The 27,222-nt window shown below is 40.4% G+C and overlaps 1 protein-coding gene across 4 annotated transcripts in view; it reads right to left on the reverse strand.

The window, feature by feature from the left end:
* Positions 1-27,222, reverse strand: part of NR3C2 (nuclear receptor subfamily 3 group C member 2) — a 209,074-nt gene that overhangs the window by 26,824 nt on the left and 155,028 nt on the right. For all 4 annotated transcript variants that reach the window (XM_061354196.1, XM_061354195.1, XM_061354194.1 and 1 more), the window contains 2 exons: positions 9,592-9,930; positions 9,033-9,177 (listed from right to left, as the gene is read on the reverse strand). In XM_061354196.1, the coding sequence (XP_061210180.1) occupies positions 9,033-9,177; positions 9,592-9,930 (484 nt within the window). The remainder of the gene's footprint in view (positions 1-9,032; positions 9,178-9,591; positions 9,931-27,222) is intronic.

Genomic DNA, 27,222 nt, shown 5'->3' on the forward strand with positions numbered 1-27,222 from the left:
TATCACTTTAGAGAAACTACTTCCTAATTTTTCTCTTATTCATATTTAACTTTATAGGGGGAGTAGCAAAAGGAAGCACTAAGGCATTTGGAGATGCCACCAAACAGCTCACTAATGTGCAGAAAGATTAAAGCAGTACCACTATTCCGACAGACACTTGAAAGGAACAAACCTCTTCTCTAACCTACCCCTTCCTGACAAAGACCTTGAGAGAAGTGAAAAGACACCCTCCCAAAAGGCTTCTGGATGTCCCAAAGTCATGCTGAGACAATACTAAGAGAGGATGATTATGACAAGTTCAATGTAAAAATCACTGGGCAAGTCTTCATGCTAACATCATAAAAACCAAGTCAAACACATCACAAGCTGGAAACCTGCCAGAGCATCCGCTGGGCCAACAGATGATCTAGATGAAAAAGAACTGTTTGAGAAAGATCAGGCCATAGAAGAAAAGTTATATAAAATCTGTGCTTCACTGTTCTCTGCAAAGGAGTCCAGGAAGGCTCTGCACCAGAGTCTCCCTTTTCAGTGAGTGAGTGTGAGAACTAGTTTCAAATGAAAGTGTGAGTAGAAGAGGGTTCAGAAGGAAAAAGAATACAGTAAAATGAATAGTAATAAATCACTAAGACCAGATGGCATCCATCCATGAGCTATAAAGTAACTTAAATATGGAATTGCTGAACTACTAACTGTGATGTGCAGCTTATTGCTTAAATTGCCCTTATAAAAGGCATGGAAGGTGACAAACGTGACTGATTTCTTAAAATGGGTCTGGCACTGGGGAGGGAGCACTCAAGGGACCAGAGTCTAGTAAATCTCCCTCCTGCATCTAGCAAAATGATTGAAAGAGCATTAACAGATAAATAAATATGCTGTTAAGGGAAGAAAGTCTCTTTGGCTAAGAGAGGTCATGGGGGTGTTGAAACTAGATGATCTTTAAGGTCACTTCCAACCAAAACCATTCTATGATTTTATGTCTCATGAATCTGTAACAGAACTCTGACAACAGCACTTGAGCTGTGGTCTGTAGAGGCAACATCTGTATGACAGAAATGCTTTTTACATGCCAGGTCTAGCTGCATCCCACGGCCATATGGGGTGAGACCTAAGCAAACACCAACCCTCTCCTCCTCCTCTCCTCTGCCCTGGTTTCCACACAAAGGAAACTGGGGCATGCAACTTGGGTATAGGCTCTAATCCCATCTGTCGGTGTGCCAGCATGCGTAATTACTGGTCCAGGACCTCCTGCACACTGCAGTTTGCATCAGGAGATAGGCAGGCATGCAATCACAGCAAAGTTGGATGTTAAAACTATTAAAAAGATCTCCTGAAAGCTCTTAAAGAGAGCTTAGGGATAAGGAGGAGGGCTCTTCATGGATTATTAGCAGCTTAAAAATAGGAGACCGAGGGTAATAATAAATGGGCATCTCTCTCAAGTAATGGAGACGTGACTAGAGAAGTTTTGCAGAACTCTGCTCTAGGGCCTGGGCTGAAAACTGTACTCGTACATCATCTGAAAAAAATGAGATCCATGGAAGTGACAGAGCTTTCTGATAACTCCAGATGATGAAATCAAGAACTGTCTGGGAAAAACTGCTGAAAAAAGCTTGCAAAATTGTGTGGCTGGCTGACAGAATGGAAGGTGAAAATCAGTAACTGCAACCCATGCAGATGGCATGATCATCTTTCACCATACACACAAAATAACTGGGGCTCTAAGTGAACAAACATCACCCAATGAAGAGAACCAAGTGTAATTGGAAGGGGTTTGGGGGGCTTCTGTCTTTTGAAAATGCTTGCTCAGCATTTACTAATGGTCAGCAAAAGCAAAGGGTGAGAGAAGACTTGCGAGCTACTGCATAAATCCACTGCATTTTGAAAACAGCAGGTCAGTTTGGTCTCCTCCCCAAACTAATACAATGGGCTAGCAAAATCATGGAGGGAGGAGATAAGGATGGCCAGGGGTAGGAATCAACTAATATACAAGGGGAGAATAAACTGACTAGCCAAATCTTCAGCTCCTAGAAGAAATGATGGGACTTGACAGAGATCTTTAAGTGATAAATGGCATACAGAGGATGAAAAGGAATATATCCACTATTACTACAAACACAAGAATGAAGTGGCACTCCATTAAATTATCAGCTACCTGCTTTAGAAACATCTCCAACAAACAAATACGCATAATTAAATTGCAGAAGCGACTGCCACGGAACATTTTATATGTCAAGATTATGAATGTATTCAGAAAGGTATCAAGCAAATTCACAGAAGATACAGAGGGGTTATTAAGCACAACTGTCTGAATGCAACCTCCCGTTCAGAATCACTGAATCACTAAATCACTGACTGCTGGAACAGGCAAATGAAGAAGTATCATTTTTACCCTTGTCCTGATCTTATGCCTTCTTTTTAGCTGACCAGTTTAAAGGATAGGAAACTAGGCTAGATAGAACTTCCTTCTGACAGTGTTCACATTCTTATGGATCTCCTTAAAACTACTTTATCTCCTGTTTTCCTTTCAGTTTCACAATTTTAACGAAAGCAACTGAGACATTAGAGATAAAAGCATCAAAAGACAGAGCCCTTAGAAATTTAGGTGAAGAAGTTGAATCTATTGCTTTGCTCAACCACTGACCTGTTTACAAAGAAAAAGCAAGTTAAGATTTGGAAAAATCTAACTGGAGCATATTAAATCTATTATGACAGATATGACAGTAGTTCATAAAAATTCCCTTCTGTGTCTGTACTTTTTTGGGTCGGGTATATAACAGAATCCTTCCATATACTTACTTCTCTGAATGGAAACTTAGCTGCACTTTATCAAAAAGTAAATAATAGTAGCAAAGTATAGAAAAGATTTATTGATAACGATACCCACTTCTCACTGCATTGACAGTTTAGATTGTATGATGCAGTGCTCCTCTTCAAAGTAATATATACAAGCAAAAATCATGCAGGAAGGAATATCAAGGAGTGATTGCTGACCTTTTAATGAGATCAGTGATCACAGACACAATTTATCAGCAAAGAATGAACACTGCCAAATCTTACCAACAATCACTGCTGCAATATTGATTAAAAATGAGGGATTTGGAGACTGCCAGATGAAAGAGATTACAAAATTTACCTAAATTTAGACACTGCAGGATTAACAGACTGCAAAAGAAACCAAAAGGGTTAATATCCATCATCCCACAAATATAAAGGGGGGAAAAGTAATCTTGTAAACAATAAAATAAAGTTACTTATTGGCTTTATTACCACTCACAGAGGTTCTAAGTAATCATCACCCCCAACCCTAAGGTATGTAAGGTTAAAAAAACCCCAAACCTGCTATTCTTAAATATTCAGCCAGTTTTATTACATTTATCTTCCTGCTGTTACCATAGAAATCAGAATACCAGGAAGACTTAGGGGCTTCTGCACTGAAAGGGCACAGAGAGGCAGCTGCATCCTTGCACTGCCTTACGCAACACCAAATTCTAATGGTCCCAGCTTCCACAATATATTATGGGAGTATATTAGGAATATAATGAAAAGACAATGAACATGCTATTTACTAATAAAATCCACATAATTAATAAATGTGGATTTTAAATAAAAGCTACTCAGCTGAGCAAACTCTTAATTCTTAATTTAATTTTACGACTTTTCCTCAGTGTTACAAAATCCTTTCCCTATTCTCATCCTATGACACCACTGGCACAGAAACTTTACAGAAATTCACATGCACTGAAGCTGTTTTTCCACCTCTATCTCATTTGCTCTACATCAAGTTTGTAATTTGAAATAAGTATTCTCTGGTTTTCCTCTATTGCTAACATCAACAACTGCTGCCTTCTACATTAGAAAACTTCGCACTTGGGGCAGTTACCAAAGGCATAACATGGAAGATCCTTGCAATAGTACATTTTTATTTTACTGAAAGTTACATCTTGCACTTTAAAGGAAAGACTAATATTAATATGTAGTAACCTTTGTTAGTTTGTTACACCTACATAGTATTATTGGGTTATTTAAAAATATCTGGAGTAGATGATTGAATTTCATAATGAAAATGCCATCCATATTGCACTACAAACTAGAAATGGCAATAATGACAGGACAGCCCCTTCGTAATTCAAAATCCACAGCCTGAAGCTTTGCCTTATCAGTCAAATGCACCAACTGGTATATTCTGCACTTAGTATTTTGTATAGAATATTCAATAAACTACAGCCTCTACTGAAACCTTTTTACCGTAAGGACTGAGCTGCCTATGATGTCATACAGTGATCTTAGAGATGGAAAAAAGACACGACTGATCCAAACGCTTGTGAAAACTGTCCCAGTTTTCAGACTCAGTTTTTCAAGTTCACTTTAATAATTTTGAGTACCTTGCACAATGCCTTCTGTTGTTTTTACTAGGCAAACCCTCAACTCCTTGAGTAGCATAACGATCTCTGTAAAAATCCTATGCCATTTAGAAGAAAGTACAACAGCCAGGAAACTCAGAGCCTGAACACTTACGCACCTGTGATTTATTCTTTATGCTGCAGATGACAAACCAAGAGAAATCAAAGGAACAAGAAAACAAAGCACATTAGTCATTTGGTGCATTTGCGAAATACTGTTGAAATATTGATGCTGCACTTCAATGTACTGAAGTTTCTCAACATGGTGTCTGAGCATTACTGAACTCTTTCAGTATCCCACATCATCGCTATTTTACAGCTAGATAAGGCTGGAACGTTAAATAAGATAATTTGGTAAATTACCTAAAAACAGTACGCAATTTTGGAATTTGAGTCACTTCTTCAGAAGTCCCCAAAGATTTAGAAGTCTACGAAAAGACCATGTAAAACCTACAGTCAAATGGAAAATCAAGACCTGCAGGAGACCTCCACTGTCGGGCTGGCACTCTGTTTTCTTTATGCCAGCAGAAGCCAATGAGTGCCTAAGAGGATGCCTGATTTTTAACAGTGGTCAGCAATGCCATCAGCTCAGTTTCTGCCCTATGGGGAGATGAAAAAACACCATTCCTCTTCCTTAGGGGAAGGGATGGATAAGCAAAGCAATTTGCCACGAGGGATGCAGTTTCTGGCTTCCAGCTGGGAGGGGAATTTGTGCTGTGAGTGCAAGCTGTGACCCCAAAGGCAGCCCATGTCCCACCGCTCCTGCTGGTTTCCCATGTCGGGGGTAACAAGGATCTCTGTCACACTATGTCTTGGCTCCTGCTGGGTTTCTTTTGGCAGTGCTGCACTCGTAAATGCCTTTTATCCCTCCCTGAGCCTCTGAAAGGTTGCCAGCCAATGCCCTGACTTAATGTATGGGTGGAAGCAGATACCCGGGAAGCTGCCACCACTAGCCGGCAGGACAGGAACTGCCTGAGCCTGTCACAGAAACATGAGCAAGAAGGAGCTGCCCTTGCCTTCCTCTGGGATTTGGGCACCTGACTTCTGCACTACAAACACATAAACTCCTAGTATTGAAAGACCTGGAGCATCAGATTTTTTTCTATGACCAAAACTGTCATGCCGCCCCAAAATCTTGGGTACTTTTCACTCGAAAGGACAGAGCCATTTTAGCTACTGGTTCAGTGAGTAATTCATCTAGTAAGGGAGAGACCAGGGAAAGCTGAAACAACCTCCCTACCTTCCAGGATCATGTCTTAAAAATCACGTTTTAGGCTGTTCCCTGCAGCAAACAGTTAATTTTGCATAGTTCTAAACAGAATCCCTGAAAATAAGCTAGTGTTTAAAAACACTGTGTTTTGCTACATCCCTCACTTTGTTTTTGCACCTATTCCAAGCAGCACCACTCAAGTTTCCTGCTTTCAATTGTGTATAATTTTACCAATTTAATGCTCTGGACTTAAATTGTCCATGCGTGCGCCTGCCTCAGGTTGAATTAGATTAGAAAATTTCAGCTGAAGTGTTTGGTTGAGTCGGAAAAGAAATTGTCTCCCTCCCTCGAGTTAAATAAACAACAGCCACAGCCCTTTTTTTTTCTTTTTGTGGGATTTCTGTTACTTTGCTGTAGCAACCTGAAATGTCTCTGAGCTTAGGTCTTGAATCAGGGATAGTCTTTTGCCATGTCTTAAGGATATCTTCCCCATTAATATCTCTCTGTTCTCCCAAATCCTCAGATCCATTCAAGGGAAAGCTTCCTCACCAGCAAAAAATGAAGCAAAAATCCAACTGTCTCTTATTGCACAGTCCTGTATCATCGCTACAATTTAACCAACCTGACCAAAGGAGTCACGTGGGAAAAATATTACAGGATAACATAACTTTTAAGTTTGGTTATGGATACAGTCTTCAAAGCACGTATCCAAAGGGCTCAAACTATCATTTCACAGACAACCTTAATTTAGGGATTTTGCAATTTCTCGGATTTGAGCTTGCAGCCTTAAGAACATCATTGCAACACCCTTTGAGTGTAATTACATGTGCAACAGTCATCCTTAAGAGTGTTTACCTGCAATAGGAATTATGTGGTGTCACATATATGACAGTCTTTTAAGGATTTACTGTGGATTAAAACTGAAGCTGTATATACAGAATATTAGTTTTGACTACAACTACCATGCTACAAAAGAAATTGATTAAAACCACCCACATCCTGTAACTTACACAAACACAACACAAAATACACCGGCCCATTCTGGCTATTCTTTTCGAATTGTTTTTAGGCATTTCAGTAGCAGGCTGAGTGGCCATTTCCTAATCTCTCAAATCTCATCTTTGTATTTACTTAAGCCCACTTAAAGCAGTGGAATATACACATGAGCCAAAAAGACCAACAGTACACTTAATTAGATATATGGGGAGATTCAGTTTGGGTATAAGGAAGAAATTCTCCACTGTGAGGGTTGTGAGGCACTGGCACAGGCTGCCCAGAGAAGCTGTGGCTGCCCCATCCTTGGCAGTGTTCAAGGCCAGGCTGGACAGAGCTTTCAGCAACCTGGTCTAGTGGAAGGTGTCCCTGCCCATGGCAGGGGGTTGGAATTGGATGAGCTTTAAGATCCTTTCCAACCCAAACAGTTCTGCAGGCTGCTCAGGGTGTTTTGCCCAGTCAAGGCTTTGACGTCTTCAACAACAGAGATTCTAGGATCTTTCTGGACACTTGCTTTGCTGTTTCTCCATCTCATTATGAAATTTCTTCTGCTGCCCAGGAGGAAGTTTTTTGTCCCATACACATGACTGCAGTCTCTCATCCTTTTGCTGACACCTCCATGAAGAGTCTCACTCTTATTTGTTTCACAACAACTCACCAGGAAGCTGAAAGCTACAATTAAATCCGCACTGCACCCAGCACAGTCTTCTCTTGGCTGCTTGAGCCCAGCTCCCTTGCTGTCCCAGCCAGACCCTGACTACCTTGGCCAATCTCCACGCGTCTCTGAAGTTTCTCAACAACTTTCCTGTGCTGGAGAGCCTAAAACCTGGACTCCAAGCAAAGTCTCACAACTACCACCCTAATTGGCAATGTGAGAATCTTGGAACAGGCTTCTGCTATCTTTGGTAGCTCTGCAAGGAGTACATTCTCAATGTATAACTAAGTACGAGAACAGGCCACTATCTTACATACGTATCTGGTTTTGGATGTTTTTATTTCGCGCTCCCTTTCCTGACTTGATCCCAACCTCAAGCTCAGTATCATTCTGCAGGCACCTACCTTCAAGGCTTGCAGCAAAAACCTCACAATTGATCTCAACTTCTGGAAGCTGCTTCTAGCTGCAGTACCACAAACGCTAGCAATGCACATACACTTTTATTTGCAAGTGGGATTGATTTCCCTGTCCAATAAATTTTGACCCCTGACTGACTATCTTCAGATGAAGAAAAGCTGCTTCTGTGTTTGAACTTCTAGTCTGCATTTCCCCAGGAGAACAGAACTCTTTGAAGTTCACATTTTCACTTAGCTTTAGCTACAGATACTTTTGCCGTTATGATTCTCTAATGTCCAAGTCACAGTGGAGGTGCTTTCAACAAGGAAAATGGCTGACACTACGTTTTCAACCACATGCAATGAATCTCCTCTTAAAACAGAACAAAACCCCACCAAACCAAACGATCTTCCTTTGATACTGCTCATTGCTTTGGGACCTATCTCATATACATTAATTATTTAGGAATTCCTCAGTCTAAGAAAGACTATTAAGATGAATGGTGACAAAACATCTTCGCCAAGAAAAACATTTCAGACTGCTTCAGGAGACTGAGCAGTCAGTTATTTTTTGTTCATTCTTTTTTAATTATTTCTGTGGTTTATTTCAAGAGCACCCATGTACTGATGATCATGGCTCATTTGTACCTCTAGAAAACAAATAAACAAACAAAAAGCTTCTGGGATAAGCACAGGACATGACCCCAGTTTGACTGCCTGTGTAGTGTCTTAAGTTTTGACTTTACTGTCTTGGAATAAACAGTAGAGGAATGGAACAGAAATTAAATTATACTCATCAAAAGCAAAGTACTAAAATACAAACTTAAAATATGGAGGAACACATACTCAGAAGGAAAAGTTCCTTGGTTGAGCCTTCTTTTTTTTCTGAATGCATCATAAAAGAAGTTATATTTCATTACTGAAAAAACATTTTGGCTTCTTTCATGATTACAAAGAAGGGTAATTAAGATTGTCAAGAAAACACATTGAACAGCTGCATATTGTTAACAAAAGCACCATTATAAGACTGCTCTGAATAAAACTGGTAATTTAAACATTCACATTTCCTAGAAGTTAAGATATTTTTCCAAGCTCCAGTAGATACCAAAAAATGTTGGGCTTTTTTCCTACAAATCCTGGTCACGTATCAGTCATATTTTAAGCAATCAGAATGGTCCTAATTTGAAGTCACATCCACATATATAAGGAGAAGTGGATGGCAATATCAAAGCTTTGCCAATTGAAAACTGAGTTGAAAAATTAAGCTACTTTAAGCCCGAATTAGCTGAAATTTTCTTAGACAGCAGCTATGCCTGAAAACCAAATAAAGACAGAGTAATCCTTCCAGCTTGCAGTGAAAAGGACCATTAAGGAATACTTACTCATCGAAGATCAGGTCTGGAGCAAAATAGAGGAACTGGCTGTTTGTATGTTTGTACGATCTCCAACTCAAGGCAAATGATGACAGACACATCCATGAATACTGAATTAAAGTAATTTGGTCCTCGAGAGGCAAATTTCTAAATCCTAGGAATCAAACCAGAAAAAACTCGTAAACAACGCTGCGCTCTGCAAGGGTTGGCCCAACCAGCACCGAGTACATTACTGATTATTTTTCCAGTATTGACGAACAAGAGCAACACTCCCACACAAAGTATACTTCTGAAAGAAACACAGCCATAATTTTTCATTCCAGTGACAAAACATGTTTTCCTGGCTATTATTCAGAATGAAAGTTTGTACAATACTGATTACAGACATATGAAGCAAAAGTGACATAAATAAAAAAACCCCCGAACAATCTTCTCTTACATGTTCACCTCGCACACCCCTGTAAGCACCCACAGCCCACAGATTAAAGATGTAATTTCTCAAGCAAACAGTTCATTAAGCTAAAAGAAACAGTGAAGAGAAGCTTCACCAAATGCCTTGTGGTGTTACCTGGAAGTATCTTTGCCCACTTCACCACCTGAATCATCTGCTTGCCGGCCAGGCGGTTTAAGGTGGAAAGCAAGTACTCCGCTGTGTCTGGCTTCGAACTGTCATATCCTGCGTACACGATCTCCGGCTCAATGCTTTCAAGGATCTTAACAGGAGAAGGAGTAAGTGCTGGTGAGATAGCAGACATGTGGGGGACAAGTGCTGTGTTTACAGAGGGCTCAGTCACGGGCGCGATGTATGTCGTCCCTTCCTCGGGGCTCTGGGGTGGTGGTTGCTGCCGCTGCTGTGGCTGCTCCTCATGCATCCCTTTCAATTTCCCCAACTTTTTGGACTTCCGAGCTGGGGAAATGAACAGCACAAGAGCCGAGTCAGTACAGAAAGCTGGGGTAACCCTGGCTTATAGAAGACAAAAGCAGGAGGATCATCTCAAAGTTCCCAGGGAAACGGGTACAGGACCTTAAGAAGTACCTCCCTGCCTGCAGCATTGTTACACTCAAAAAAAGGACCAAAAGACACACGGAAGCTCATTTTCATTGCTTTACTGGATGCTTCTGTAAGTGACAAAATGTCAGTATCTCTCTTCATACATACATACACAACAACCTAGTCACCGTGGTCAGAATCACTTTTCACCTACAAGTGTAAATCCATATTCTCCATTGCATGTGGTCATCAAAAGAAATCTCCCTGGCAATGCCTAAAATTAGGAGACCTGGAGCCCTCCTAAGCTTTTGAGTCCTACTGCCCACCATGGCAGCATCTCAACTTGAAATGCAGTTAATCCATTTTGAACAGCTTAAGCCAGTTGAATCCCTTTGCTTTTGCTGCTTTGATACTTCCATAAGAGCTTTATCCCTTTCTCTTGAATAGTTCTGAAATAACACTAGAAATATTAACCCAGTTAAAGAAAAAACACTGAGCCTTGTGCAACACCCTCCTCATGGCTATCAACATTTCTCTAATGATTTCCCTTCCCTTTTGTTTTCCGTTTTTTCGTTAATGCTTCCCTTCCTACTTTTCTCTACTAGAAGACAGCAATGCTAGCGTGCTTCCTCCCTTTGCAGAGACGCCAGCCATTCTCTGTGGGTTGCTTTCCCAACTTCTTAATGTGAAACACAGGTATGTAAGCAGGCAGAAAGCCCTGCTCCCACCCCAGCAAAATGATCTTGTAGCTTGAGGAAAGCATGGGAAATAAAAAGCAAGAGAATTAAGTTAAAAAAACTCAAACAAAACCAAACCACACAAAAAGATCTGAGCCAAAAGCCCATCACCCTCCTTTTGTGACAGGAAAAACTAAATAAAATAATCAATAAATCAGTACATAATGAACTAGATCTAAGTGCTTGCAGCTCTTTCAGAGTAATCTCTCTCATAGTCATTCTTACCTAGCTATACACAGCTAAAACCCTTGCCTGGACTTTTATCTTCCTGTCCCTTGATCATTGCAACATCCCTTTTACTGTCATCAGTAAATATAAGTCTATTGCACTCCTACTTCGAACACTAACGAAAACACCCTCCTTAGTTCATGCCATGTCCCAAGTCTACTTCCTTGAGGTGTTTTTTTTTCCCCTGCCATCAATTCCCCTCCCTATCTTTCCCTAAATATAGCAGCTTTTCTGCAATTGCAGGATCCTTCCTGTCCAGCCTCCATCTCATCCCTCCTCTCTTCTCCATTATCAAAATGTTCACTTCTACTGCTGTGGAAGTGCCACTGCCACCTGGGAAGTTTTCAAAGCTTGATCTATGTGCTTCTTCCTTATTACACTGCAGAAAACTCCACACAAAGATCAACAGGACTACCTCATTACTCCTCTACAGACTCCTTAAACCCCATGGTTTAAGAAAACCTTCCTCAACAGTAGAGCTGCTGTTGCCCTGTGACCACTGCTGGCGACAGCAGCCATTAGTGTTCTACTGTTTCCTTGAAACTGGGGCTGCCTGCCCAGAGCCAAAGACTGTGATTGAGCTCCCAACTCCTGCAAGGCAGGATACAGACGCCCAGAGCCCAGGACAATGCACGCCCAAGTGCAACAATAGCCTGTTGTTTTCAACATTTCCTTGCTGGGACAGTACCTTGAACTCAGAGGAGCTGGCTCATCCCAAGGTCCAAAAGAACAGCTTATTTGTTAGGGTAAACATGGGACATTGCTATAAAAAAGTGATGTTACCCCTCATAAACAAGATCCTGAAGATCTTACGTATGGAGTCTCCTTGACTATCATCTTCAAAACCTAAGCAGAACCCATTACTACTGCATCATATGCAGCACTGAGCAGTAAGCGCAAAATCGGAACATTGGTTTGGTGTTATTTCCATCACATGATTAAATAAGGACGTTCCTGGCTGATTTCAGCATCAGCATCACTCAGGAGATTTACAGGGAAGTCCACAGATCTTTATGTAACTTTCATCACTTTTCCTTTAGAGATCTGGACACCATTTCATTAATTCACCTACAGCATGTACGTCTGCTTTCATCATCTTCTTAATTTCTCTATTCCTGCAAATATTCGGACCAAGTAGGCAGGTTGAGTTTTTTTTATAAAAGGATTAGATATGCAAATAAAAATGTGCCAATCCTAGTAAAATTTAGTTTAAAATTCTGCTGTTCAACGATCCACATGTACTTAAAAAAACTTCCTAATTACCTGAAGCATTAGAACAGATTATATAGGCAAACACAGGAACTGCTGTTACAAGAAAGAAGCAAGAGATGTATCTGTCAGGAAAGGTTTCACTGCATCTGGTTCTGTCTTAAGAGACAGGGCAGATGAGAAAACCCTTATAAAAGTCCCTTCCAATCCCACTTCTTGCTTTTCCATTATGAAACTCTTTAAAAAAGCTCATTCAAACAATGAAACACAACTGAAGGATTTCTCATCCTCTGTGCGTCACGTTACATGGATGCTGACATCCATTCTTCAGGATGCAACTTCTGTTCCTAGTACCCAAAAAGCCATTTTACAAAGTAGCAGCTGATCAGACATTTTGTTAAACGAGCTTTTTCCTCACTATGCAAAATAAAATGGGGGGAGTTACAGGCAAAGCAGACAACTCTGATAAATTTAATCTTGAAAAGTAAGTGAAAATGCTGTTGTTCCCCATTTGGTGCAGTTGCACCTACATGATGACATCCTCATGAAATCACTGTAAGCATTAAATATAGTTTGCTCTTATCTTATAAAGGCAAAGCTGAACTTACACATTTGCCAACAGAATAAATCCCAAAAGCAAAGCAAGGATAGCCAAGTTCAGCAGAATACCCTATGACAAGTTAACAGAGCTATTGGCCACTGAAAAGAGAGTTTAAAAATAAGCCTGAAGGAGTGGATAGAGATTAGTGTTTGCTGTTATTATTCACTAAGTTTTATCAGGCATTATTTTTTTCTGTTATCAAAACAGGACTAAAAATAAATAACTTTACATATCTTCCATGTTTGCAGAGGCAAAAAAAAAAAAAAAAGGCAAAAAAAAGCATTCTCACCATAAATGCATGAGAATAAGAAACATATTGGTTCACCAACTCCACCAAGTATCCAGCAACACAGATAACTGATTATATATTTATTAAGACATAATTTTGGATGTTCTATTCTCTAAGAGTTTTTCATTAAAAGAAAAAAGAAGTAACATTCTTCCATGTATAATACTGGCATAAAAACGTGTTTTAGTTTAATTTTCTTCCATTATAATGCCTTTAAAATGAAGCTGAGAAAAACATTACTGCTTGACAGTCATGTTTACAGTGAAGAAAACTGTATTTTTCATTTGGCTTCATGCCAGTGCTGTAGCTCAACTGGTTTGGTAACTCCCACAGAAACCAACAACTACAGATTAAATACAAACTCCGAGCAGTACCTTCTCTGAGGAGATCTTCTGAAGCTGTTTTTCACATTTGCTCTCTAACTCCAATACCAACTATAAAACCAACAAAGCAACCTCTGAAACAGTGGGTAAAAGCCATGCTCATAAGGACTGCCATGTGAAAACATTTAGGAAATCACAAGCTCATCACATAGACCAGGGATGGAGCATACATGGGGACATTTCATGTGGCAAAGTTAAAATGTGAAGCCTATTTGGGGTTAGGTCAAGCCTTTCATCCAATGGCTGCACAGCCAGTGGCGTATCTCTAATTGCAGGACTTACTGCCCTCCAGTTCAGTGTTACTGCACTCAGGATATTATAATCCTTGGATTTCTGAATCACCTGAGACAGAGTAGAAGTTGAAGAAAAACAGTAGTGAAAGACCCACTGCAGATATACTTAAGGTTAAGACATCAAATATCTGACATTGCTTTTGCTAAGTATTTTAGAAGGTCTTGTACACTGCAATAGAAATAATGAAAAATAAGGACAAGCATCTGAAAAGTCACATGAAGTTGGACTTCAAAAAAGCATGTCTACCAGACCTCCTCTGTAGCTCTAACAATGAATTACACTATTCACAGGAATAAAAAAGCTGCAAGTCTGACCACAGATAGCAGTCCCTGTTCCTCTGGAAGCAATAGGCAGAGTTTCACCTGGATTTAATATGAGCAGGCCCGTGTCCAACATGTTCAAAGAAAAGCCTGCAAATTCTGCAAAGCCACAGGCTTCCAAGCACATGGAACAAGAGCCACCCGCAAATACCAGCTTGCTTGTTACCACCCCCAATGCCTAGAAAAGGGCAACAGTATGGCTGCAGAGGCACTACAGAAGGCTGAGATGCCATACTAAAACCAGTTTAACAGTCTTGGGTGCTATTAAGACTGTAGGGCAAAACAGTATCTTTTCCCATTTACTACAGCCTTATGATGTAGCAAAGAAGAAGATAATCATTTGTGAACAGCTATTGCCAGGAAACTGGGGTGAATTCAGATTTGAAAGCTGGTTGCTTAGTATTGATCCTTCAGCTGTAAGGACTCCTGTCACAAGACCGAAAACAGAGAGGTCTGTGCTTTCAGGATCAGAAGTTTCTGTGCCATCTGTAAAACACTGAATAGGCTTCTGGTCATCTGCAACAGTGAATGCTACTCTAGGTCAAATAACAGGACATTAACGGGATGTGACCCTATTGTAAATTGTTTTCTGAATACAAATGAATGTGAACACCACCTACAAATCTCTGTCATTCCTGATTCTTAAAGGCTATGTTTGAAGTTTTAGGGTAGTTACAAGACCGGCAAGCTACTATACTCTCTTTTTTAAAATACCATAGTAAACTTACACATGCTATACAAATTGGGCCTAGAGGGAAGCTAATCTATAATCCTTCTGTCCCCAGGGAATATGCACAAATTAAGTTACGGACTCCACAGAGCCACACATCTGATAACTGTTTTTCATAGGATCAAAATGAATAGTTTTCATCAACATTACTGTTAAAAAAATGGCATCCCCAAATGCCAAAGAATAAAATGTTATCTACAGTAGATAAGGGAACCCATAAATATTATGATTTAACTCAGCAATCTTATAACAGAGTAATATCTTGTTTGCAGAGTTGTACCAGTGTTCTAATTTAGCAAATGAACAATCTAAAATGCTCTGCAAATTCATGCTGGCATACAGTTCTCTAAAGTGAAATCTGAAGTTTAGAAAATTATCCATAGTTCTATGTAGAGCAAATTACATCACTTGCAGTGAAAATACTCTGGAATCAGGGTTGGGTTTGTTTTTTTTTTTACAGAATATTCAAAGTTTATTACCTTGCTGCCTATCAAAAAACAGTTACTATTTATATAGCTAAAGACATGACACAGACGACTAAGAGCTTTATTTATCACGTATGTAATGCTCTGACACAGTCAGGACCAAACTAATCCTTACCTGACAGCTCTTTATCCTACCGATGTTGCAGGACATAGTTGAATCAGGAAGTGATACCACAAGTACATTACAAGGACATATGCTACCTTTGTGTAAAGCAGAAAACATCAGTGGAAAGAAGGGGATACCAAAATGGACGCAGCACAGAACAATGAAAGCGATGGAGGTTTAAACACAGAGGTAAAGTGGAGAAAGCAGCAATTTGAGTAAATACATGTAAAAGACAAAAGAGGTGGGGGGGGGGGGTGGAAAAATCATGATATGCACTTCAAATAAGGTACAATTTGGCTTTCCCACACACCCCTCTTTTGCTGCCTGCCTCTCTCCAAAAACAACCTGTAACACCTTGCCGCACCAGAATCACCAAAGGATCAAGCTGCCAATTCTCCTCCTGAGGCAGCTGTCCCAGCCTTTGGATAGACTCCCCTCCGAGCCCTCAACAAGTATACACATTTTGTCACTTGCTTCCACTTTTGTATAGATAAATGCTCCATCAAAATGCCACTTTTTCCTCCCCCTGAAGCTTTTCATCATGTTTGACTGCTGCCTTTGCCTCACTTTCTTCAGTGAGCTGACATCTGTTCTCATTAGCTATTTTACTGCTACCACAAATAGTGTTTCCCTTCCCCCAAATCTGTTGTATCTTGACATATATGAAAATTTTGAGCTATCTTGGTACAGACATTTTTTCACTTAAGTGTCTAGCACAATGAGCATGAGATTTTGCTGAGAAATTTCTAGATAATAATACAGACATTTCTGATATACATACATGCACACACATATGCACGCAAATGCATGGAATAAAGTGAAAAGCAGTTATGCAAACGAGATCTTACAGCATCATCCCATTCGCTCTACAAAGAACATTCAGGCATGTACCCTTTATTCTTCAGGAAACAAAGAAGGGAACAACCAAGACAGGACCCTAAAGCTTCCATAAACCGATTACCCACTTTGGGAAGCAAACCACTGCTTTTCAGGTAGAATTGAGGTAGATGAAGAACGCCCAAATGCGACCCAAGTGTTGTCCTGTGCGTAAGAGGAAGGGCCAGATATAAATCCAGAAGACAGAAAAGTGGATGAGTCACTGGTTTGACTGGACAGACCAAGGGGAGAAAGTAAATGAAAAGTGACTACTGAAGCTAGGGACAAGTTGTACCAGGACCTAAAAGGACAGCACAAGATCACTTTATCATCTAAGACACCACCAAAGGACTTTGTTATTGCAAAGCAGTAGGTGATTTTTGCAGTGACATTTGGGATATGCTGAAGAGACCAAGCAGTTTGTCTGAATATACAAAAAAAAGACTTCAGCTAGTGAGGAAGACATTAAGGGTCCTGCCTTCACACAGTTTAAAAATACATTTTAAAACCTGTTTCTGATGGCTGTGACCCACAGGAGATAGTGATAGAAAACACTATCACTTGCTGGGAGCCTGAGGAATCAGTACAGTTTAATTAATAAAGCTATGAAAATTTCCTGATTTCTTATCCTCCACCAGCAGAAGCAAGCTTTAAGTGGAGAATAAGATCAAGGCCAATGATCGAACTCAGCAGAATGAAATGGTAGGCATAACTGAAATAATGACATAGCTTGGCATTGCCAACATCATTCACAACTGCTTACTAATTAATAAGTAACACTTTAATCTGACAGGATTGGACAGCTTAAAGACAAGGAATAAACGTGTATGAAGTCTGATCTATGGGCATGTCACATTTTATTTGCCTTCAATCAGACCCTGCAAAGATCCAGACACATCCATAAATTTAATTCTTGTTCTTGGTTCACATTCAGTACACCAAAAAGGGAGGTACAGCACAGATGAAGAGCTTCTAATACATGTTTTAACCTACATTAATTGTGCATATTTTCATTGTGTTCATTTAAACATATTTTGGTTCTTTATTCTAGTTGGATTTAAACTACTAATAAAACTGGACTGCAACTACATAAATATTTCCTGCTTGTTACTTTACTTACTTATATATAGAATTTCAGGGATGTTTGAGTTTTGCTTTGTTTGGAACAGATTCTAATATACAACGCAGTGCAATGCTGCTCCAGTACAGCACTGTAAAGCACAGAAGCAATATGTGTGAAGCAGTTTATCCTCTTGCTTTGAGCGGGATCAACTACACTTTGCCCAACCCAGTATGTTATTAATCTCCAATAAAAGGAATTCCGTAATATCCCCCATCTGTCTCCAACATCTAACCACTCAGTTTTCTCCCAGTATCTCCAATGTAGCATTATTTTTTCTGCAGTAAAGTTGATTTCTCTTCATCATTTCCCCAGCGGCCATAAAGAACGACTTACCATTCCTGTCCCCTCTCTTACACCCCTTTTTGTATTGAAAGACTGGTATCATGGCCTTAATACGTTTCTCTCTTTGACACTAAGATAAATTGAGTTTTATCAACTCCTGCTTATAGACTTATGTTTTCTTCTAGGCTTCATCTTATCCTTGTTCTTCCTTGGGCGGTGTCTGGTCTGTACACACCTTTATTCAGGCACACTATATGAAATTTCAGGAGGGAAGATTTGGTTTAGATGTTAACAGAACCACTCTGACTAGCAGTGCTGAAACCCAGACACAATCGTAGAATCAACCAGGTTGCAAAAGACTTAAGATCATCAAGTCTAACCATTACCCCAGGACTGCCACCACCAGTAAACCATATCACTGAGGCCCTTACCTACATGGTTTCTGAACACTTCCAGGGATAGTGATTCCATCACTTCCCTGGGCAGCCTGTTCCACTGCCTGACCACCCTTATGGTGAAGAAATTTTTCCTAATATTCAGTCTAACCCCTCCCGGTGCAGATTGAGGCTGTTACCTCTTGTCCTATCACAATCATCAGGCCCACACTTGGAAGCTCTACAAGAGTAGAATAACGCCTTAGTATCAAAAGAGACTTGCCTATTTTTGCAACAATTTCATGTTGCTGACTTTACCATAAAACCATCATGCAACCATGCTTCTTTCTCTACTGCAGTCTCTGAACATCTGCTCTTGGGTATTTCATTCTTGCTCGCCTCAGCTTGCACTTCTGAACATACCCCTCTGCCCCTTACTGAAAATGCCATCCTCTTGGATTCAGACACTAGAACTGAAGATGCTTTTGAACTGTGATTCTGGCCACAGGGGAGAATTTGCAAATGTGCAGATTTTTATATTTACTCTCTACTTTGTATGCAAGTAATTAGTAAAATTGCAGACCCAGAACTGACCCTCAACAGGACCCTACTTCAGACGCCCTTACAAGTGTGGCAGCAAAAAACTCATCACAGCTACTTTTGGAGAACAATATTTCAAGTAATTACGCACCCACTTAGTGAGAAATCTTATCCTATTTTAACAAGAATTCCTCATTTCCTTCTGACTATACTTATGGCTAGAGATACTGAGTGGTGAAATACATACACCTACAGGGAGGCGGCACCTAATGGCAGCACTTGCCCACATCTCATGGAACAGGCATGGTTCGTGTGCAGTGTGCTGGCTTTTGCACCCAGGATTCAGGACTCTGGATCCATGGCCACAGAGATCTGCTCAAAGGGATGGCCTCTACAGGATGGAAAAAAAGAAGCCACCTTGCAAAGCCAGCACAAAATCCATCACAGTTGCCTCAGAAAAACTAAGGTGAAAGCCCAGCTCAGATCTGGTGCATTTTGAGGTCTGACTCAATGATGAAGCTCCAATTACCTACTTGACTGATGAGTGGGACAGTGATGTCCACAGCAGTCAAGAATGGAAGGTACTTTGGAGGGTATGGGTAAGAGACAGAGGAAATTATCCCTTTTTTAACCATGCCAAGCTTCAGGCTAAACATTCATGAAGAAGGACAAAAGTGACAAAAGAAAGCTGAGTTCCAAAGTGCATTTTGCAGGAATATTTAGGTTGTCAGGGAAAATGTCTAACACATTTGCTTGTTTCTCAGCAATTCTCAAAGTGATAATTAATTGAAAAATAACAGTTTCATAGGGGTACTCCTCCCTGTGTGGGAACAACTTTTACCAAATGCCAATTAGTGGTTTCCTGTTAAAATCAAATCAAGCTGTTTTTGATAAAGCTTTTTAATGAGAAATGGCTAAAGTATGAAAATTTTCCCCACATATATTTCACATAAAATCCCAAACTGACATAATAGTCTCACAACTAACGTTTCTGGTATATAAAATTCCCTCATGTACTTCTTCATTAATTTCAAAAGAAATGTATTTACTAAATGTTTAAATCATCCAATAAACAAAGCCTTATAAAAAGCTTACAAAAGAAAATTATAATGTTGATGAAAGCCAATCTTAATCAGTCCTTTTCAGATGCTCCCAAAACTCATATTTTACTGATTATTTATTCATTCTTCAAATTTATGGCAAATTCAATGATTTTCTAGCTAAGCATTGTCTACTAAATGCATCAGCAAATCTCACTATTCATCAAATAGATTCAAAGGCTAGCAGTAAAATACCAACAATGAATGCAAAGATTAGGTCACCTACAACTCTAAGACACCTGCAGCAATGAAGCATGAGCAGCTTGAACTTCTTGCATTGGTAGTTAATTTGGTTAAAAACAAAGTTAGGGAAACTTTGGAGAACAGATTTAAAAATCTTCCACTGTACCAGACTGAATGCTCTTGGCTATGATCACTGGTTTCTGCCTTGTGTCAAGTGGCAACTTTCCTCCCAAAACACCCATTCTCGTCCAACCTTCTGCAGGCGATCCTCATCCAAGTCTTCACGCTTGCTTTTATTTGGGTTCATACCCAGTGCTAAGGCTGTTCCAAGATTTTTGTGCCCTTCATCCTGATCACAACATTAAGCCATTTTGACTGCCCTGTCTTGTAGGTAGTTACTGCGTGTGAAATTTCCTCCTCATATTTACATTGGAGACACAGGTATTCAACAAGCTTCTCAGAGGGTTTTAAAAGCATCAATAATCAAACTCTGTCACAGCACCTCTCATCCTGTATCTTGAGTGCTCATGCTTCCACTCCATGCTAGAGTGTGCCATGCTTTAAATGCGTCATTTTTGTTCTTGCACTACCTTTAATAGAACTCAACTTGGTTAAGCGCTGCACTTCCCTCTGTGGTCTTTCTGGTTATGTCATAAGGCACCACATGCCCTCTTCTCTTTTCCACCAGGTAACAGAAATTTGAAGTACTTTGTCTCCTCACTTGTTCAATTTCCATACCCCCAGGTTTATCAACTCTACGAACTCAGATTTCTCTCAACTGACCTTATTTCTAATACATTCAGTGCTGTTGCTCTGACCCTCATCATCTAGAAATCATCTACCCCACTTCCAGGAACAGCAATGCTACCTGCGCAATACAAGCTGGCTGTTTATCTTCTGCAGTCATCTAAGCCATATTTTTCACCATTCAGTTCACGATTAGTAAAAAAAAACAAACCAAAAAAACCCCCACTATAATCATGATAATCTCCGGCTTTAATAAATCGCCATGACCGTAAGTGAAACACCCTGTATGTGATGTTAGTCACCTTTCCAGGGAAAATGCAACTCTGCACTATTACCCATATGTATGATCTGAATCATCAGAGTATCTCTTTGCAACTGACAGAGTGGCACATTTCTAAATTCTCCTGAGATTGAAATAGTTGTGTATGAAATGCCAGTAACGACTAAATTGACACATGCCTCTCTAAGAGGATGTCTAAATGACGTGTCTGAATGTGCTTGGTCTCTGTGCAGACAGACCCAGAAGCCACACACAGGTTTCCTCAGCTCTTTCTTTCCAGTATGACAACTGCAAGGTTTTGATGGCAGGACTGTTGTCCCACATCAGTATCTTCTCTGCTCCCTACTGACAAATCCCCTTTCTGTCCATTCAGGGTGGACTGGTCTTGTGGTCTTGACATTCCACAGTTTTCCTTCCTTCTCTTGCACCTTCTGCAGGGAAGATGATTTCCATCACTAAAATGTTACAGAACTTGGGGATGCAGGAAAACTGTTGGCAGAGAACTACAAAAGCACACAAATCACCAGCACCAATTTGTAGGAAGATGTGTGGTACTGGGTGGCTCAGGGATGTTCCAATGGTGTCTTCACCTTGCCTTCCCCTTTGTTAAACATCACCTTCTTGCCTGTTGTGTATTGCTGAGGCTTAAACGTGCTCAAGTTTTTCCTTCATAACCTGGGTCTTTCTACTAACATCAAACTCTCGAAGTCTGCTTTCTGACCCAGGTATCCTTGTCACTTCTCACACCTATTTTAGCAAAAAAACAGATACTAAAAATGGTAAGGCATGCACTTGGGAATTGATGGGAAAAAAAAGAAAGCAACCAGGAAAGAAGATTCAAACCAAATACAAGTTACTAAGGTAATTCTGAAGCAAAGCGCATATGAGAATACAACAGGAAAGAACAACAGGCTCACGTGCTAAGGCACAATCTGTGATTGAATAAATTTTCCTTGTGACATTACTCGAGTAAACCACAGCTCTAGAGTCAATTTAAAACCTGTGAAGTGCCAAAGTAGCAGACAATCAAAAAAGCAACACAATGTCAGAAAAAAAAGCACATGACTTGCATAGTCTTTGCACTGTTGCTTCTTCAAAACACACTGTCACACAGAGGACAGATAGAGCAGCTCATTCAATGAAGATCAGTGATGTCAAAATCTAAGAAGCATTTTTGTATGTGGAAAGAGTATTTTCACATTTTTTTGATTTGCACACAAATTATCTAGCCTAACTCTACTTACACAATATTAACCATAGTCCGGAGGAGGCCTGGGACAGTTGTACGATCCATCCTCTTGCTCAGAGCCAATTGTACCCTTGTCATTTCTGACAAATGGACAAATGTTTGCCTTATCTTTAAGACACACAATGACAGACTCTGCTTCTTCCCCAGACCATCTATTCCAGTGCCCCCCTAGCCTTACAGTAACAGATGTGTTTCCATTTCCTCACTTGCCTATTCCTTGCTGCTCATAACTTCTGTTCTGCTTTCACAGACATGGAAAGCAGATCATCTCCTTTCCTCTTTACCAACGCTTACTGCTAAAACAACATTTGTTGCCCCTCTCTTCACCTTTCCCTGCAGTCTTTTTTATGGACTAAACAATGCCAAGTAATTCAATCTGTCCCCACTAGTCAAGTTTTAAATACTCCTGATCACTCTCATTGCTATACTCCAGGCTCTTCAAATTGGTCCATGGCACACTTGCAGGCAACTAATGAGGGATTTACCGAAGAACTTAATCAGCATAATGAGACCACCATACTTTGGCCAAAGTTGTGTCAGGTATGGCAAGTTAAACCTACATGCTCTGAAGCAATGTCTTGGTGGAAGCTCAAAGGACAAGTTCCTCCTGCTCCTACAGCTTCTCGCAGTGTTGGGGAAGTGAATAATGGAAACACACCACCAACAACCACAAGGAGAGGTTTTGGAAGGGCTCCTGCGATAACCAGCAGCTCTGGAAAGAGGAACAGGAGACACAGGCATGCTTTCTTATCTGGGACTACACTTTCACTGTGGGGAAGAGCAAAAAGGATATGGACTTAGAGCACCGTGGAAGGAAGCATGATAATTTGGAAACTGAGAAAAAGACAGAACACCACCAAGAGTTGCATGTAACAGTTTTGTAAACACTGAAGCACTCTGGACTGCTCCAGAATGACAAGGCAAAAGCAATGAGCACAGGTATTATGGGCTTGCTTGCTTTATCCATCTGTATGAGCAACAAAGACAAACGGCAATTCATATCAGGATCCTCAGGAAAATAGGCTGCTAAATTTAAGAGCCCTACAAGACAGAGAATTGGTTAGAGGGGGGAATCACGCTTGGTCTTGGGGAGCCAAGGAGCCAGAAACATCATCTACCCTGGAAGCATCCTGGAGGTGAAAGCTGGCACCTTGCCAACAGACAGGAAAGCTTAAAAGCTCACAGGGGATCCCTGCAAGCCAACCAGTGAATGCCCCGCAGAAACTATTCAAGCAAGAGCCACTGCTGTGCTTCAGTCCTATTGCTGAACAACAGCACAACAGTGGAAGATTTTTTTTGCACCTCTTCTGGGAAGACCTAAGTCTTTCTGTCAGAAAGCTGTGATCAACCCTCTCCATTCTATGTTTTGAACCAAAGCAAGACACCATGTACAGAATATGAACCACGCAGGAAAGACCAACCTCTGAGCCTGCACAGCGAGTGCTGCATACTGCTGAAGTCAGACTAAACCCCACAGAGCCTGCATGCACAGTGCCACCGCATGACACGAGGCAGGCTGGGACACATACTGCCAGCAGGAGCCCAGAAGAGCTGCAGCTCCTTTGTGAGGCTGGCATCCAAGGGTGTTATGCCACAAATGGTACGATGGAGAGTCCAGCAGATACAACAGGGAAGTTTGGAGTTCAGCAGACCTGTGCCAAAAGCCTGAAAGGCTGTTCCTGGAGGAAAGACAAATACTGCTGGCAGCTGGGCACTCGTCAGAAGGCAGAGCTGAAACCAGCAAAACTTGAAAAAACAAAGGAGGACTGAGAACATGAACCTGATTAGGAGTTTGATCAAGGATTGCTGGACGAAAGCCGTGTGCTTCTGGACTACTGCAGTGCGTCTTCTTGAGCTGCTTTCACATATGAAATAAAACCATAAGCAAAATGCCAAGTGCAAGGGCACACTTTCAAAACTCTTTTTTTTTTAATTGATGCCTAAGAGATTACCCTGACATTACCAGCCCTCCTCAAAACCCTGTGTTTTAAAATCATCATTCAAAAATAGTTTCTTAATATTTGTGGCAAGTGATTGTTCTGATGGTTGCAAGGATGTCCTCTTCTGAAGAGCCACCAGCATGGGCTCCATGCAGCAACATGGATTTCCCTGCCAATTCCTTTTATGAGTACACCCACAAGACAATTTAGGAGAGCTAACAAAATCACAGCACAAGACAGCATGGTTGCAGGCTATGCCTTAAGGTTATATTACTCACTTGGGCTCAATACACTGTACATGCAAATAAAAGTAGGTAAATCACTGCTTCACTTCCCTGCTAAGAGCACAGATTTTAACACAATCTCAGAACCTGATGGATTTCTAACATGAATGTTTTCTGAAATTGTCACATCTAGAAAAACATGAATGTGCTCTGAAACAATACTTATGCTAACCTAGACATTGGTAGGTATCACAACTAAGCTGTCCAGCTAAAGTGTGAGAAAAACTGACAACGTGAGGTTTTGCTTCATCAAACCCACAATTAACTTTCATCTCTCGCTGTATATTGGTAAAAAGTCTCTTGAAAGAACTGACACACACCCAGCTGAATGCTCCTAGTTAAAAAAATTGACTAGGTTCCCTCGGAAGAAAAAGCTACATAATAAATGCAAATAAAAATGCAGTTAAAGTTAATGGGCATTTCAAAATACTTCACAGTTAAAAGTTAAATGAGAAATAAAAGTTAACTATACATGTACCCCAAACTGCTTCAGTTTCTTACACACAGGGTTTTATTTCTTTTATGAAACCCTGCTTAGGAGAAATTTTAAAAGCAAAAAAAGATACATTTTCTCTTTATTTAAGCTGTTCCTAGTTCTCAGATTTCTAGCACTCATGGGTTTTTTCCCCCTGTTCTTTTTCTCCCTATTGCTTTTTTTCTCAGAAAGATTTGGAAATGATAACATAAAAAGCATAAGCTGCAATAACTGAAAATAAGACCACAGTTTTAAATCCCTACTAGCATGAGTTATTAAACAGAAAATGGAAAACTGGGCAGAAAGGTGAAGTTCTGTATCTTATTACTGAGTCTCTCATTTAATCTATTTTTCATATTATTGAAATATTTTAATGTATAAAAAATAAGGATATCTGCAAGTGAAGACTACAAATCTTAGGCAGCATCTTGTGCATGAAATGTCTTACATATGTAAATGTATGCAGACCCAAGACTCAAATTTCACAGGCAGTCTCTGCAGACAGAGTGATGAACTATGCAATTTGCAAGGTGAAATCTCTTCTATTTCCCCTCAATATCCAAAGGATACTTCAACAAGCTGCTTCTCACTGTTGTGGAAGACCAGTACCAGTATTCTCAGCAGTGTTTTACATGGGAGCTGAGGCAGGAAAGAAATGAAGTCCTACATGGTATTGACCTCTCCGCATATTTTTGTCCTGTAAGCACATATGGGATCACATGGCACAAGTGGGATCCTCTCTGATCACACAGCAGAAGAGGAAGGGATCCCTCACCCCTGACAGTGTTCAAGGCCAGGCTTGATGAGGCTTGGAGCAACCTGGTCTAGTGGAAGGTGTCCCTCCCCATGGCAGGGGTTGGAACTAGATAAGCTAAGGTCCCTTCCAACCCAAACCATTACGTGGTTCTTATGATTCTGTGCCTGCCCACTAGGTCACATCAGAGGGGCAAGGACTAACCTGCCAAGAAAAGGGGTTGGGTGGACAGAGATCCCATCAGGGTACGCCATATAAAACACTTCCTTTCTCCAGGCTTCAGCACAGGGCCTGGCATACAACAGGAATGAAACCAGGAGCCTGCCCTGGTTGCAGTGCAGCATCCCAGGCACTGCTGAAAGACACCAGCTGCATTGCTGGATAGCACAAGAAACCATGCTGAACACCAGGGTGGGACTGTGGCATCTCACTTCCCTTCCCCCAGTGCTGCAGCAGGGACAGACACAACTAAGGAACAGCAGCATGAGGTGGGAGTCAAATGAAAATGTCTCGTGCAGAAGTGAGAGACTCGACAAATCTGATCACAGCGTATGTTGGAAGAAACCTCACAATTCATGAAGTCATTCTGGTCCATAATTAACTGAAAATTAATTACAGAATCTTGAAAAGAGCATAAACCAAAAATGGGCCAGCATACCTTCAGAGTGCAGTTGCTCACTCTGAATCTCTTCCAATAATTAAGTCTAGCATATGTCACTGGAGTTAAAAAAAACACACCACCAACAAGAAGCCAACAAACAAACTATGATACCCGAAAAAGTTTTGGAGTCCTACTTGCCAAAGGGATATGTCTGTCTGTAGCACATACACAGACTATAGAAACGAGGAGGATGAATTAACATGATATTTGGATAACTTCAGCTTTGCAGAAATTACAGGTTGTAGATGCTTCTGAGAAAATCAAAACAAAATCTGAGGAAAAAAAACATAATTAGGTAAATTATTTGCTGCCTTGATGAATAATTTTCTGAAGATTATTAGAGGATCTAAGAGCTTGAAAAATGCTTCAATTTTTCAGCAAACAAAAGGAGGAGGTAAACAATAAAACTGCCAAATTTGCTTGAGCATTCATGAAAAGGTGTATTTTGTATCGCTGAACTAAACATATTTATAAAAGGTGCTTAAAGCATGGCATTCTGCCACGCATCAAAATATTATTTTTGTTTGTTTGTTTTTTAGGAAAACAATTGTCAGCATGCTGGGAAGCAGGAGATACGCCACCAAAACAACCTGTGACACTTTCACACAGCAAATAAAAGAAGGAACATATTGACAAAGAATCTAATCAAAAGGGAAAAAAACCCCAAACCCCCAACCGACAACAAAAACCCAAAGAAAAGAGTTCAGTGGATTAATCGGAGATCGTGCAAAAATGTGATGCAGGAAATATGGAAACTCTCTTTCTGATTTCCATTTTCCATTATACAGGTTAATCTCTTCAATAACAACAGAAGGACAATAACAAACTTTAAAATAACAATTTGCTTTATAACCCCCCATGACAGTAAGCAGGAGGAGCAGGTCGGCAGCCTGAGGCCTTTCACTCCTATCTGAAGACAGGGAAAGCTTGCAAAAGAAAAGTCAAGGTCCTTGTTCCC

The sequence above is a fragment of the Neopsephotus bourkii genome, unplaced genomic scaffold, assembly GCF_033783945.1.
Source record: "Neopsephotus bourkii isolate Nb327-2 ecotype Australia unplaced genomic scaffold, CSIRO-AGI_Nbou_v1 NB_718, whole genome shotgun sequence".
NCBI lineage: Eukaryota > Metazoa > Chordata > Aves > Psittaciformes > Psittacidae > Neopsephotus > Neopsephotus bourkii.